Source organism: Nelumbo lutea, chromosome 4, assembly GCF_056320005.1.
Source record: "Nelumbo lutea isolate HS-2025 chromosome 4, American lotus-T2T, whole genome shotgun sequence".
Taxonomy (NCBI): domain Eukaryota; kingdom Viridiplantae; phylum Streptophyta; class Magnoliopsida; order Proteales; family Nelumbonaceae; genus Nelumbo; species Nelumbo lutea.
Window position 1 is genome coordinate 48661813 of NC_142687.1, and position 12785 is coordinate 48674597.

Genomic DNA, 12785 nt, shown 5'->3' on the forward strand with positions numbered 1-12785 from the left:
GACTTCCCTGTCATCAAGCTGTATTAATTATCCCTCTAATTGGATCTAATAAATTAACATTTTTTGCTGATAAAAAATGTTACAAATATGTTCAGGCTTAAGTTGCTGTCCCCACACTTAAGTAGGGACAATATTGTCATTGTATTTTTAAAGAGATAGGTATATATAACATATTCAATTCTCTCCTCATTCTATCACACGTTCTTTCTTTTTCTTCTTCCTTTTCTACTTCTCTCTCTCTCTCCTTCCAACCCTAGAAGCAACATGACCTTGTTGAGAATTAGTAATGATTGAAATATAGCATGTACAATGTCTTCATTATAATAAAGGACGCAAACCCAAGTCTTTTACAAGGCATAATATGGAAAAGCAGAACTACAATAAACACAAAATCGGGCATCACAGCTTTCCCATATAAGGGATGCTCTCCTGATAATAATCAGATCTGTCTACTCCTTAAGCGAGACTGTCAGCTAAATGGATCAGATATTAATCCTAGTTGCTAACAATCTAGCATGACAAATTAACCTTATTGCCTCCAGAAACATTTTGGGTACATCTTATTTTTTAGGGAAGGAATCTGTTGCACTTGAGTTGCCCCTGGTAAAATGTTACTTGATGTATTGACAAGAGCTTTGTTCTGCAGGTGCTGTCTTTGGATCAATTTTTGATGGGGAAACAAATGCAGCACTTCTATCCAGTGGGAGGAAATATCAGAAGGTGGCTAGTAGTTTTTAAATGCAGTGAGCTTGATTTTGGAACAAAAATAGAAGACTATGCATCAGGTCATGGAAATCCTGATTCCTATTTTCTTTGACTCAAAAGCAGGGGTTGGAAAATGAAAAGCTAACTTGTGAGGCTGAAAATGGGCTTGGTGGTATCCCTTGGCTAGGAGGGTTTACATTGGCAAATGACACTACTCCACTAGAGTATGATGTTGGGCTTTGCTGTACATTTGAAGAGTTTCAGCGATTTCAAAATTTCTTGTCAAATTTCACCACAGTTGCAAGGGAATTTTTCATGCCTCCAGAAAGGCAAAGGTTTGGGATGGTTTCTGAAAGATCTTTGCTGTCATTTCTTGGTATTGGAAATTCAGATCCATGGCTGGTAATGATTCACTTCTCAGGATGCTCCAACTGTTCCAAAATTATCAAACAAGGAGAGGACCTCAGAAGTGCTTTGCGGATGCATCATCCCCTTGTTATAGAGGTAAGCTATGCAAATGCACCTTCTACTTCTCATGATGGTAGGGCTTGTTTGTTGTGAATCCTAGTTAGTAATCTGTTATCCTGTTGACTTGACATTGGAGATCAACGGGCTGGCCAAAGTCCTAAGTGAGAATGTCTTAGGATAGGACTTGAGTAGGCCATTGTGAGCTGAAAAACCATAAATGGAGTTTGCATTGACTTTGGGTTATTTAAAGATTTGTATTAAAAATAAAGAAAAAGTGAGATTCCCTTATGTTCTGAACTACGCCTCATGCCTCTAGTTAGTGCAACGCCTCACGTAATACCTCCGTGTTTTAAAACATTGCTCCTGAAATAGGGTTTGCCCTGAAACACCAAGGACTTTGCATATCGGTGACCGACTGATATGATGCATATCGGCCAATATGGGCTGATTGATCCTTGGATGGGATTATCTGTTTCATGACTTCTTTTACAATTTGAAGCTAGAGCTTCTTTCTAGAGGGAATTTTCCAAATTGGTTTGCACTCCATTGCTGTGATGTTAAATAGGGTAAGGTCAGAAGACATTCCGAGGAAGGTTAAGGTGCTTGCAGGTGGTTTGCTCTATTTTGCATGGCTGACATCCTCCACTGAGGTTTCTCTGTGGAAGGAAGCTTGTAGAGAAGAAGAAAAGATGGAAGAAAAAATGCTACATGGCAATATGAGGGTGGGTGGTTCAAATGGTAGTGGAATTTTCTCAAATTTGGGTAAACAAAATCTGTAGACATTAAAAGAGTGGAGATGGGAGGAAGTATTTAGACGCCTAGAAAATGGTGTTGTGCTAATGTGTTGTATTAGGACTTTTGCTTAGGTGTTAACAAATGGTGTAATTATTAATTTTGGATATTGGGTTTAGTGAGCGTAAGAGAAATTGAACAGTTAAAGAGAGAGTTGGGTTTAAACTGATCCAATCCATTTGAACCAGCAATTCAAGTTGTCGTATGTGATAACTCAAGTGGTCTAAAATGAGAGGCAGTATTATGGGAAGATGCACTAGAGCTGCAGTAGCTTGGACAAATTGGGAAGATAGAAATCTGAGGATTTTTGAAGATAAAGGAAGAAGCAAAGAAGTTGTGATTGAAGTGATAACTCAAAGGGTGGCACACTGGGTGAAAACACTAAAATTGTTTGCTGATTTTAAGACAGAAGACTTTCAGATCATGGGAAACAATAGCAAATACTGCATCTAGAAGATCTGTTGTAACTGAATTCTGGTACCCTCTGGATGCTGGGTGGAAGAAACTAAATTTTGATGGCAACTGTTTGGGAAATCCGGGCCCGTCGGGCATTGGTAGGGTAATAAGGAAAGAGAATGGAAATATGTTAGCCATATTCTCAGGTCCTATTCAACATGGGAATGTGGTGAGCTCAGAAATGAAGGCAGCAGTATATGGTGTTGAAAAAGCTAAAGAAATGGGGATTCACAGGTTGATTGTTGAAGGGGACTCAAAAATTGTGGTGAACTGGCTGAAGAAGGGGGGGGGGGGATAACTTGGCAGCTAAGAAATGAGCTCAGGCACTTCAAGCAGGCTTCTAAAGGCATGATGATTCAAATAAGATGGATTTGAAGGTCAGCTAACTACATGTCTGATGGTCTAGCTAAGCAAGGAGTTCAAAGACAATCTATATTCTGGGCTATGTTGTAGTTAGTGGGATTTTCTTTATTGGTTACCTTTGGGGCTGTGATGTAATTAAAGGAATTGTCCTCTGGGCTATGTTTGGGGCTGTGATGTAATTAGTGGGATACTTTGGACTTCTTGTCTGCCCACAACTTCTTGTTTTACATGATTTTTGAATTAATGAATCTTTTCTGTGTTGCTGATAAAAAAAGCTCAAGTGGTCATGTGGGGGAGGGTAAGGCGGATGGTGTATGGAGAAATAATAGAATGGTCATTGGGCCCATGGAAGATCGGAAGCTTGACCCTGTTAATAAGCATGCCAGTGGTGCCAGCTAGGTCGAGTTGTTTTAGGCTTAAATCTATTGAGTGACATGACTCCTTTATGGAGCATGTAATGTTGAAAGAGGTAAGGTAGTTGATCAACCTAAATGGGTCTATCTTTGTCTTCTTCAGAGATGGGGGAACTTCAACAGGGGAGGCAGTGAAAAATAGAACAAGTGAAGAAGGTAATTAAATAATTGTCGGCCTTTGTAGACAGTTTTGTGTGGTAAAAGGATGTTGAGTCTGATGCGAATGAGAATATGTCAGACAGGTATGAAGCTGGTGGTGGAATCAAGTTTTTTTTTTTTTGAAGATAAAGAAAAAATTTTATTAAACAAAAAACAAGATACAAGGAAGGTGATAAGCAATCACCCGGGAGGAAACAACAACCTAAAGAGAACCCAAACGAAGTAGACAAAGACACAAACAAACAGAACCAACCCAACTACATAAAAAATCCTTAGAAAACCAAAAACAAAAAGTGAAAACAAGAACAACAAACGGAAACAAAACCCAGACCAAAAAGCAAACCGACACCCACACCAGAGACCCAAACCAAGCACCCAACTCCACAAGGGACTCCCGATCAATAACTCTTATTATCATTTTTTTAGAGAAATCTTCTTGTCTTCTGATTGATCTTTTGGGCTTTTTGACGAGCTTGTTAGGCTCAATGCCAAACAAACCTCCTTTTTATCCACGCAAAAACCTTAGAAACTGGGATCTTCTGCTGACTTTTTCTATGCTTTTGAGTTCTGAATCTTCTAATTGTATTTGGAGTTCCTTCAGCTTCTTCCAACTTCCCCCCAGACTTCTGACCCCTATCTGAACCCACCGCCCCCTCAAAATCTTCTTTTGGCTTCTTGATAAGATCCCTGCAACCTCAACAGACGCTTTTCTCTCTTGAATTATTGAGTTACTGGAATTGCTGTGAACCCCTGGAGCAACAATACTCTCTTTCTTCCCAATTCTTTCCTCCATAGACCTGAAGACTTCCTTCGCAAGCTCCTCCCCTCCTAAGGAAAATAGACCCAGAATTTTGCTGACTTCTACTCCCCCATTCACCACTTTCTCGAAGTCACGAATCTTCTCTACCTCATGGATTTCATCCAACATCGGTTCATATTCACTATCCTCCCCTAAATCTTCTTTCGACCCCCCTCTCTGTTTTCTTCCAGGGAAAAATATCTATACTTATGTATGTTCTAATCCCATCCCCAATCTTACCCCCTTCACCCTCTCTTTCCCCTCCCTCAATCTTTCTCCCCTCCATTCTCCTCTACTAAACCTTTATCTCCTTCTCTTTTTCCCACTAACTCTTCCGCATCTCTCATTTCCTTCGCCCCTACAGCCCCAATTACCTCATCTGCTTGATTGCTCTCCCCTCTTCTTCGATTCTATTTTCATCTCTTCCTAGTAAAGTCATAATTTCCTCTCCACCATTCTCTTCTTTCACTACCACTCTTTGCTCTCCCCAATCCTCTCCCTCAATTGCTTCCAAAACATATCACCTATTGTTAGTGGCATCCAAATTGTCTTCCTTGTCCTCCCCTTTTTTTGTTGGAGAAAACTAACTTCAAAATCCACCTGAGCCTTTCCTTTCTCTTCAACACACCACTTTTCACCCCTATCATCCTTTTGTGTAGTCGTTGAGTTCTCCTTACTTTTAGGCAAGAATTTTTCCATTCTCTAGATGAAGCCTTTGGCATCACAAACCACCTCTTCTATAACCTCCTTCTATATCAATTACTCTTCAGACTTTGAAACACCTGATCAATCATCAGGGATCTCAACTTCTTCCATCGTTTCTTGCCTCAGAGTCGAACTACTTGACTTAAATAAATTGTGTCCTGCAATCAGCTCGACCTAGGAAAACTTTAAATCTTGGACCAAACCAACTGCATTAATGGATTCACCCTTCGGCCCAATTCTAATTGACTCGAATCTCTTGGGTCCACCCCACTATTATATTCCTGCTTAAAGTTATTTGTTTCCTGCCCATATTGTTGCCATCTTTTATGCCCACATGCTCTCCAAGAGAATCACGTGTTGGGCGAATAAGAACAGGCCCAACCAGTTGTAAATGACCTTCTTTTCCCAAAACACCTGTTTGCCTTCTTCTTCTTCTTTTTCTTCTCTCTCACTCTCTCTCTCTCCAAGCTCCTGTTTCTTGAGATTAGTAGTATACAAACCTTTTTTTTGAAGAAACACCAGATGATTTATTTGGCCTCGAACTTTTAACACCCAAGGCCCCTTCAATATCCCCCTTTCCCCATTCCTTCTGATCTGCTTATGCCACATGGATTCCTCCAAACCCTACCGACACTATCTTCAAACTCTTTTCTCCCAGGCCATAGAAATGCTTCAGCTTCTGATGCCACCCAGAGCTTCCACCATCTCCGTACAGCGAAGATATCAATCAAGTGGGGCATCCTATCCGGTTAGAACCAGTAATTTTGATATTTACCACATGAAGATCCACAATATAAAAATCTTTTAAAACTCCTCCACACATAGCTGCTAAACCATTGAAGATGTGATCCATCCTCTAACTGAAAGGTAGTCCAAACATCTTAAAAATCATACTTCCCTCAGGGATTGAGATTTCATTGCAAGAATGTGTCCAGTATGCCCCCGTTAACAAACCTTTCAACGTTTCACCAACATTCATGACCTCTGCCTTAAACTTCCCTAAATCCAACACAACTTTACTATCATTGAAAGGGATAAGCACAGCTGATTCCACAGTTGGAATTCTATTCATAACATCATTAAGGATCCTCTTCCAATCACTTACTTTCTTCTTCGCTATCACAATCATCTTTTTGTTCCAATCTTCCTTGCATCCTGATAACATGAGCCTTGGAACATAACTAGCTCCTCTAAATGTCACCTGTTCCCCCTTTGATCCTCTGAATCCTGAACCTTCTTCTCTACCCTGAATACCATCAGGTTTACTTTTTTCAGCCAACACTTTTCTTTTAACTCCTGCAACACCTCAGCAACTGCAGCCCATCCCTGTCTATTCTTCCTTCTAGCAAACAAATAACCCGCTTCCTACCATGTTCCATCACTTCCTACAACCTCAAAAAGTACATCCTTTATTATTGACATCTCAATTGAAAAGAATTTTCCATCCCTTCTCAACTCACTCCTCCAGCCGGTCTTGTCACCGCATGGATTGCTCCCTCAACAAATCCTTTAATCCAACCTGCAATGGTTTGAGACAGGAAAACCATGGAGTCATGAACTTCCCTTCCTCTTCAAACATCAAAACTTCTCCTTTACATTCCTCTATTAGAAAACTCGTTTGCTCTACTAAAAGTATCTTCCTCCAAACCATGTGGTCAGTACAAGAAGATTTTCAGCTTAGCTTATTTCAGTACGTAGTTTCTAGAAATAAGGTTGTTAGAGAAGTGGTCAAAAAGGGATACAAGTTTCCCCTGAAGGTGGCGATTTGCAACAAGTTGCTGATGGAAACATGAAAGGAAATGAATCGGTTTCAACAAATGGAAGGGAAGATGGTGTGATTAACAAAAGGGTTTTGGAAAGGGAGGAAGAAAGAGAAGAGGGGGAGTGGGAAGGTTTTGAGGCCGAAATTGCTAAGAAAGGGGCTGATGGGGATAAGTTGTGTTGTAAAAGACGTGCTGTCCTAGGCACACAGATGAGGCACATTTTAGGGTATGTGCCTCACCTATGTCCTAGGTGCAACACTGGTGTGCGCCTGGTACGCCTTGCACTTCAGCCCAGACACAACCATTTGAAAGTTAGTTGGTTTTTTTTTTGCTTTTTTATGTCAAGTGGCTGGGATGGTGGTCTCCCGACCAAGCCCCTTGAGGCATGCCCAAACAAATCTAGTCTTAAATTCTTGATCCTTGTAAAAAAGATTTTTTAATTTTAGCTGTTTTTTAAAAATACCTTTTATTAGGTTAAATGAATGAGCACCATTAGAAAATAGGGGTTTTCGAAGCTTCAATAAATGAGTGAAGTGAACATCAAGAATGCATAATGTTTTACATGACACTAGCTATTTGAAGTAAATCAATTGGGAAAAAAAATAAAGAGATTGAGATTTTTATGTGCTTCAATATATTTTATATGTTATGTTTGACTTTATTTAGAATTTTTCATTTTAAATATGTTTTGCATGTTATACTTATGTATTTTAATTTGAGATAATAGGACAAAGGGGGCTTTAGAGGTTCCTATCTCTGATTCTTAGAAGGGTGGGACAAGCTATGGGGAGGTTGTGGTGCCTCAGTTGCTTCCCTTGGAGAGCAACGGTGCTGAGAGGTTAACGATAGTAGGCCAAGATTCTCAGTCCTTACCATGGGGGTTGAGTTGGTGATTCCACTGGCAATGGTTGAAGAGAGGCCTATGGAGGAGTCTAGCATGATGCTATGGTGGGCTGATGACGAGACTATTGAGGAAACCCGTTCTGAAGGAAGTGATGATGTGAGCATAAGTGAATGGGTTTAGGACCATATTCTTGACATAGGAAGGTTTCTTGGTGTGTCTTTCGAAGGGAGGGAGGAAGAGGTTTTAGCCTTGTTCTTGGCAATTGAGAAGAGGAACACTAGTGGTGGGGAGGATGATCTCAAAGCCCTAATTAAGTAGAAACCTAAATTTGTTCATGAGCAAAGGCGGTTAGAATGGACTTTGAATGGTATAACTCCTTGTAGGGGGATTCGGTGAGGGGAGGAAGAGGTGCAAGGGTGCGCCGAGGGGTGCTCTTAATCGTTGATGATGAGAATCATGTCTTGGAATGTTAGGGGGTTGGGGGGACCCGAAAAGAGGAGCTCTGTGAAGGCAATGGTTTCGAAATGGCATCCAGATGTGGTTACTTTCCAAGAATCCAAGAAGGAACGGTGGTCCAGAGATTTGTGTAGGGAAGTGTGGGGTGGTGGTGATGGTCAGTGGGTGGAAAGACCGGTGGTAGGGACTTCTGGGGGCATTCTAATTTTGTGGAATCTAGGTGTGGTTGTTGCCCGTGACATTTGTGTAGGGATCTTCCCTCTGTTGGTGGTCTTTAGTACTGTTGAAGGAGGTTTGGAGTGGCTCTTTACAGGGGCCTATGGTCCTACAGACAGACCAACGGGGTGTTTTTTGGGAAGAATTGGAGGCCATTTTTACAAGGTGGAGTCTTCCTTGGTGCCTAGCCAGCGATTTCAATGTTGCGAGGTTCTCATTTGAAAAGGGGTGAAACGGAGGTTTCAACAGACATGGCAGTGTTTGGGGATTTTGTAAGCAGGTTGGGGCTGATTGACTTGCCTCTTTAGGGTACCATTTTCACTTGGAGCTAATTTGGTTCAAGCCTCTCTTTGTCAAGGTTGGATCATTTTCTTGTTAACTCTGATTGGGAGCAAGCTTTCTTTGACATTGTGCAGTGTGCTTTGCCAAGACCCACCTCCGACCATGTCCCGTTGCTGTTGCAATCTGGGGAGGTATGTTGAAAGCCTCATCCTTTTTGTTTAGAACTGATGTTCTTTGAAGTTCCTGGCTTCGTTGATAGGGTGAAGAGTGGTGGGTTGGCTTTGATGAATCCCTTCACTTTGAGCAAAAGCTTAGGGCACTTAAAGCTAAGATCAAGGTGTGGAATGCTGAAGACTTTGGTTGCTTGAACCAGCATAAGGCATCCATGTTGGCCACTATTTCAGATTTGGATGCAAAGGAAGCCTCTGGTACTTTGTTGGAAGAGGAGCGAAGGAAGAGAGACTTGGCAAGGGATGAGTTTGGCAGGTTGTGTCAAGGGGAACCTGATTTGGTTTGCAAACTGGACCTTGAGAAAGCTTACAATCATGTACAAGTGGCCTTTTGTTGACTATGTGCTAAGAAGAATGGAGTTTGGGGTTGTGTGGAAGAAGTGGATTTTGGCTGTATCTCAACTCCTTGGCATTCAGTGCTCATTAATTGGGCATTGGAAGGTTTCTTTGAAGGAGAAAGGGGTCTTTGTCAGGGTGACCCGTTATCTCCTTTCCTTTTTACTTTAGTAATGGAACTGTTAGGTAGGCTAGCTGGTGAACAAGTTTGTCGAGGGAGGCTTTATTGAAGGTTTTTCAGTAGGTTCTAATGGTCTGACGATTACCTTGTTGTAGTTTGCGGATGACACTCTTATCTTCTCAAGAGCTTCTCATTCAGATTTGTTGTTCCTCAGGTGTTTACTGATTTGTTTCGAATCAACGTCAGGTCTGAAGAAAATCTTGCGGAAAAGTCAGACCATTCTGATATGGGAGGTCCCTCAAATTGTAGAGTTGGCTGTTACTTTAGGTTGTCGGGTAGGCTTGTTGCCCTCAACTTATCTGGGCCTACCTCTTGGTGCGAATTACAGGTCCATTGCTGTTTGGGATCTAGTTGTCGAGTGTTGCAAGAGGAAACTGGCAGGGTGGAAAAAAGTTATTGTCTAAAGGAGGGAAGGTGGTCCTAATTCAGAGTGTTCTCTTGAGTCTGTCTACCTATTTTTTATCTCTTTTCTCTTTACTTGCTTTGGTTGCTAGTGCTTTGGAGAAGTTGAGGAGGGACTTCTTATGGGATGGCCCCAATGGGGAAAAGAAGCTGCACCTGGTTTTGTGGGGCTCTTCTTGCTCCTCAAAAGCTTTGGGAGGTTTGGGTTTCAGGAGGTTGTGATTGCTGAATGATGGTCTTCTATGTAAATAGCTGTGGAGATATGGGGAAGAAATGACTTGGTTGTGGCAGTTGGTCAGTGTGAGCAAATATGGCAGTTCTCTGATGGACTGGGTACCTCTTGCCCCACAACAGGACTACGACACTAGTGTTTGGAAAGGAATTATGGCTTGTCTCCCTTTGCTTAAGCATCATTTCTCCTTTAAGGTGGGGGATGGGAGCAACGTATCCTCTTGGAATGATGCTTGGTGTTCAGTTCTTCCTCTGATATAATTGTTCCACCTCTTTTCTTGCTATCTGTGAATAGGGACGGTGCTGGTAAGGATTTTTATGAACTGATTAGTGGGCAGGTGATGTGGGCTCCCAGATTTCATAGGAATTTAAAAGATTGGGAAGTGGATCTCTTAGGAGGGCTGTTAAACAGCATGAGTGCTATCCAACCCAATCCTAACTCCACGGGTCTTAGGCTGTCGACGATCGGGAAGGAGGGTCAATTCTCAATTAGTTGTTGCTACAAAGCTTTTGCTGACAGAGGTGTTCAGGTTCCATATTTCTGGCTTTGGAAAGTTCAGGTCCCTTCGAAGATCAAATTCTTTGTTTGGCTGGCTGTTAAGGACAAGGCTCAGTCTGCTGATTAATTGTTGAGATGCGGAATGGAGTTGGATTCCACTTGCAGCCTTTGTGGAGTAGCTTCTGAATCCATTCATCATCTTTTGATCCACTGCCCCTACACCTACCAGGTCTGGTGCCATTTCTTCAGGCTGTTCCAAGTGGTTTGGGTCTCTCCCGCATCTGTGGCCGATCTAATCTTAGGTTGGAGGTTAAATTGCTTCTCAGACAGAGGCCAATTCTTGTGGAAGTGTCTGCCTTTTGTAATTTTCTGGGTGGTGTGGAAAGAGCGCAACAAGAGGATTTTTGAGTCTAAATCTATTGAAATGGGGGTGGTTCAAGGAAAAGTGGAAAGGCTGCTTGTGAGCTGGACTAGGTGCTCGAAGCTTTTTGTGGACGTGCCCAATAGTTCCTTTTTTGATCAGTGGTGGTCCATTTTTTGAGTTCTTTTCTTTTGGTTTTTTAGATCTCTCTCTATACATGATCTGTGCATATCAAAGGCACTCTTCTTTTGTATATGATTGAGGGCTTCTTGCCCTCCTTCTCATTAATACAATACTTTCCTATTATCTATAAAAAATAGGTTTTTTTAAACATTTATTTTAAATTTTTAATTAATATTATGTTTTACATTTTATTTTTTTGGCTGTTTTGAAAATTTTTGGCATTTTTTTTGATTTTTTTGAGGATTTTTTTTTTTTTTTTTTGCATTTTGTGCCTTGCTTCAGAAAGGAGCACCATGCCTTGGGTGCAAAATGCCCTTTGCATTTTTTTTTTTGTGTTGCACTTTTAAAACATTGGGGATAAGGTGGGAGAGGAGGTGGGGTAATGAGGTTTGATGGTGGATTTTGAGGATGATCACTTGGGGGAGATTGGTTCAGAAGGGGATGAAGGGATGAAAGAGGACAAAGAGGGGGGTAGAAGGAAAAGCCTGAAATGTTAGGAAGAGGTGTTGAAGGGTGCAAAAAATGGGATGAGGTTAGGTCATTAGGTGGAATAGGAGGTGGGGCAATGAGGTTCAATGGTGGGTTTTGAGGATGATAACTTGGAGGAGACTGGTTCAAAAGGGGTTCGATCAATACGCATGTTGTGATCTATGTTGTCTTGAATCCTTGAAGACTTAAAAACCTGAACCAATAAGCAATGAAAAATTTAAAATTTTGTCCAATTCAATCTTCTTCTTGCCCTTTCTGTTTTTCTTTTCCTAGGTCAAAAATGGGGGACTCAACCCCTATATTTTCTGAAACTTTTCTTTTAATCTTCTCATGAACATGTTGGTTTTCTATGATGGGTCTTGATTTAACATGACTCCCAACACTTTGTTGGATCAGAAGGGGGGGGGGGAAGCCACCACTTTGGCGTGATCGGGGTGCATGGCACTTATCATTGTTGTAAATATCTCCAACTCTTTTTTTCAAATAATGAAGTTACATGTTATCAATCAAAAAATATGTTGATTTTCTATGTTTTAGTGTGAAGGTTGTTGATAATTAATAGCGAATAATGGTTGCTGGTTGCCATGCACTAGGGGAATTACCTAGGATTCAAGATTTTCTTAAAAAAAACTATCACCTAGGCACCTGTCTAGGCAACTAAACAACAAGAGGGCCTTGTTGCCTACCTTTGGCTTGGCACCTTGAAAACTATGGACTTGAGAATGGATGATTATCATTCTGAGCCATGACAATTTGATCAGGATAGGGACTTTGGAATGAAGTTTCTTTTGCATTAGAAACCTCTTAGGAAGAAACAAGAGATATTCAAAAACTTGAAAATTAGTAATAATTTGGGGTAATGAATGGTTTGAGAGAGTTGTTTGTAGGGATGGGTCAGTGATGGTAATTTATTCAGGTGAGTTTTAGAGGCAGTTTATGGGATTCCTTGGAAGTGTGATTTGGAGAAACAAAGATACACTCCCTATGTTGTCTATGAAGTGAGGAATACAAGGATTCAGGATTTGTTATCAGTCTGGCTTGCTCCTGATTTCTAGTGGTTTGGTGGGGAGTGAAATTGAAGAGCTGAAGTAAAGGTGGTTGTTCAGAAAAGGACTGAGGGGGAGGGAGAAGTTTCATGGAGAAGAATAGAATAAATTACTAGGATGGAAGGTGGTGGGTTTGAACTTTGGACCAATGTTTTAAAATGCGGAGTTGTGACACAAGGCTTTCCAACACTACCTGGAGGCATGAGGGGTGGTTCAGAATGTAAGAGGTGCAAGCCTCCCAAAAACAGAGGCATAAGCCACCTAGAGGCATAACACGTAGTTCAGAACGTAAGAGCCATAAGCCTCCTTAAGAGTCGGGGGATGAGGAAGGAGGATCTCATTTTCTTTATTTTTAATAAAAATCTTTTATGTCAAGAAGAATGAAGATGCCTAAGCTTTCTTTCCC

At 41.3% G+C, this 12785-nt stretch overlaps 1 protein-coding gene across 7 annotated transcripts in view; it reads left to right on the top strand.

The window, feature by feature from the left end:
• The window catches only part of LOC148855649 (uncharacterized), a 69596-nt gene that overhangs the window by 20216 nt on the left and 36595 nt on the right, over positions 1 to 12785 (top strand). For 5 of the 7 annotated variants that reach the window (XR_016094800.1, XM_088940966.1, XM_088940967.1 and 2 more), the window contains exons 3-4: positions 647 to 720; positions 826 to 1209. Coding sequence is in view for 6 of the 7 variants with exons in the window: in XM_088940966.1 (XP_088797092.1) it covers positions 647 to 720; positions 826 to 1209 (458 nt within the window). In the remaining variant the exon portion in view is untranslated. The remainder of the gene's footprint in view (positions 1 to 646; positions 721 to 825; positions 1210 to 12785) is intronic. The other 2 variants (XM_088940963.1, XM_088940965.1) reach the window with 1 other exon arrangement.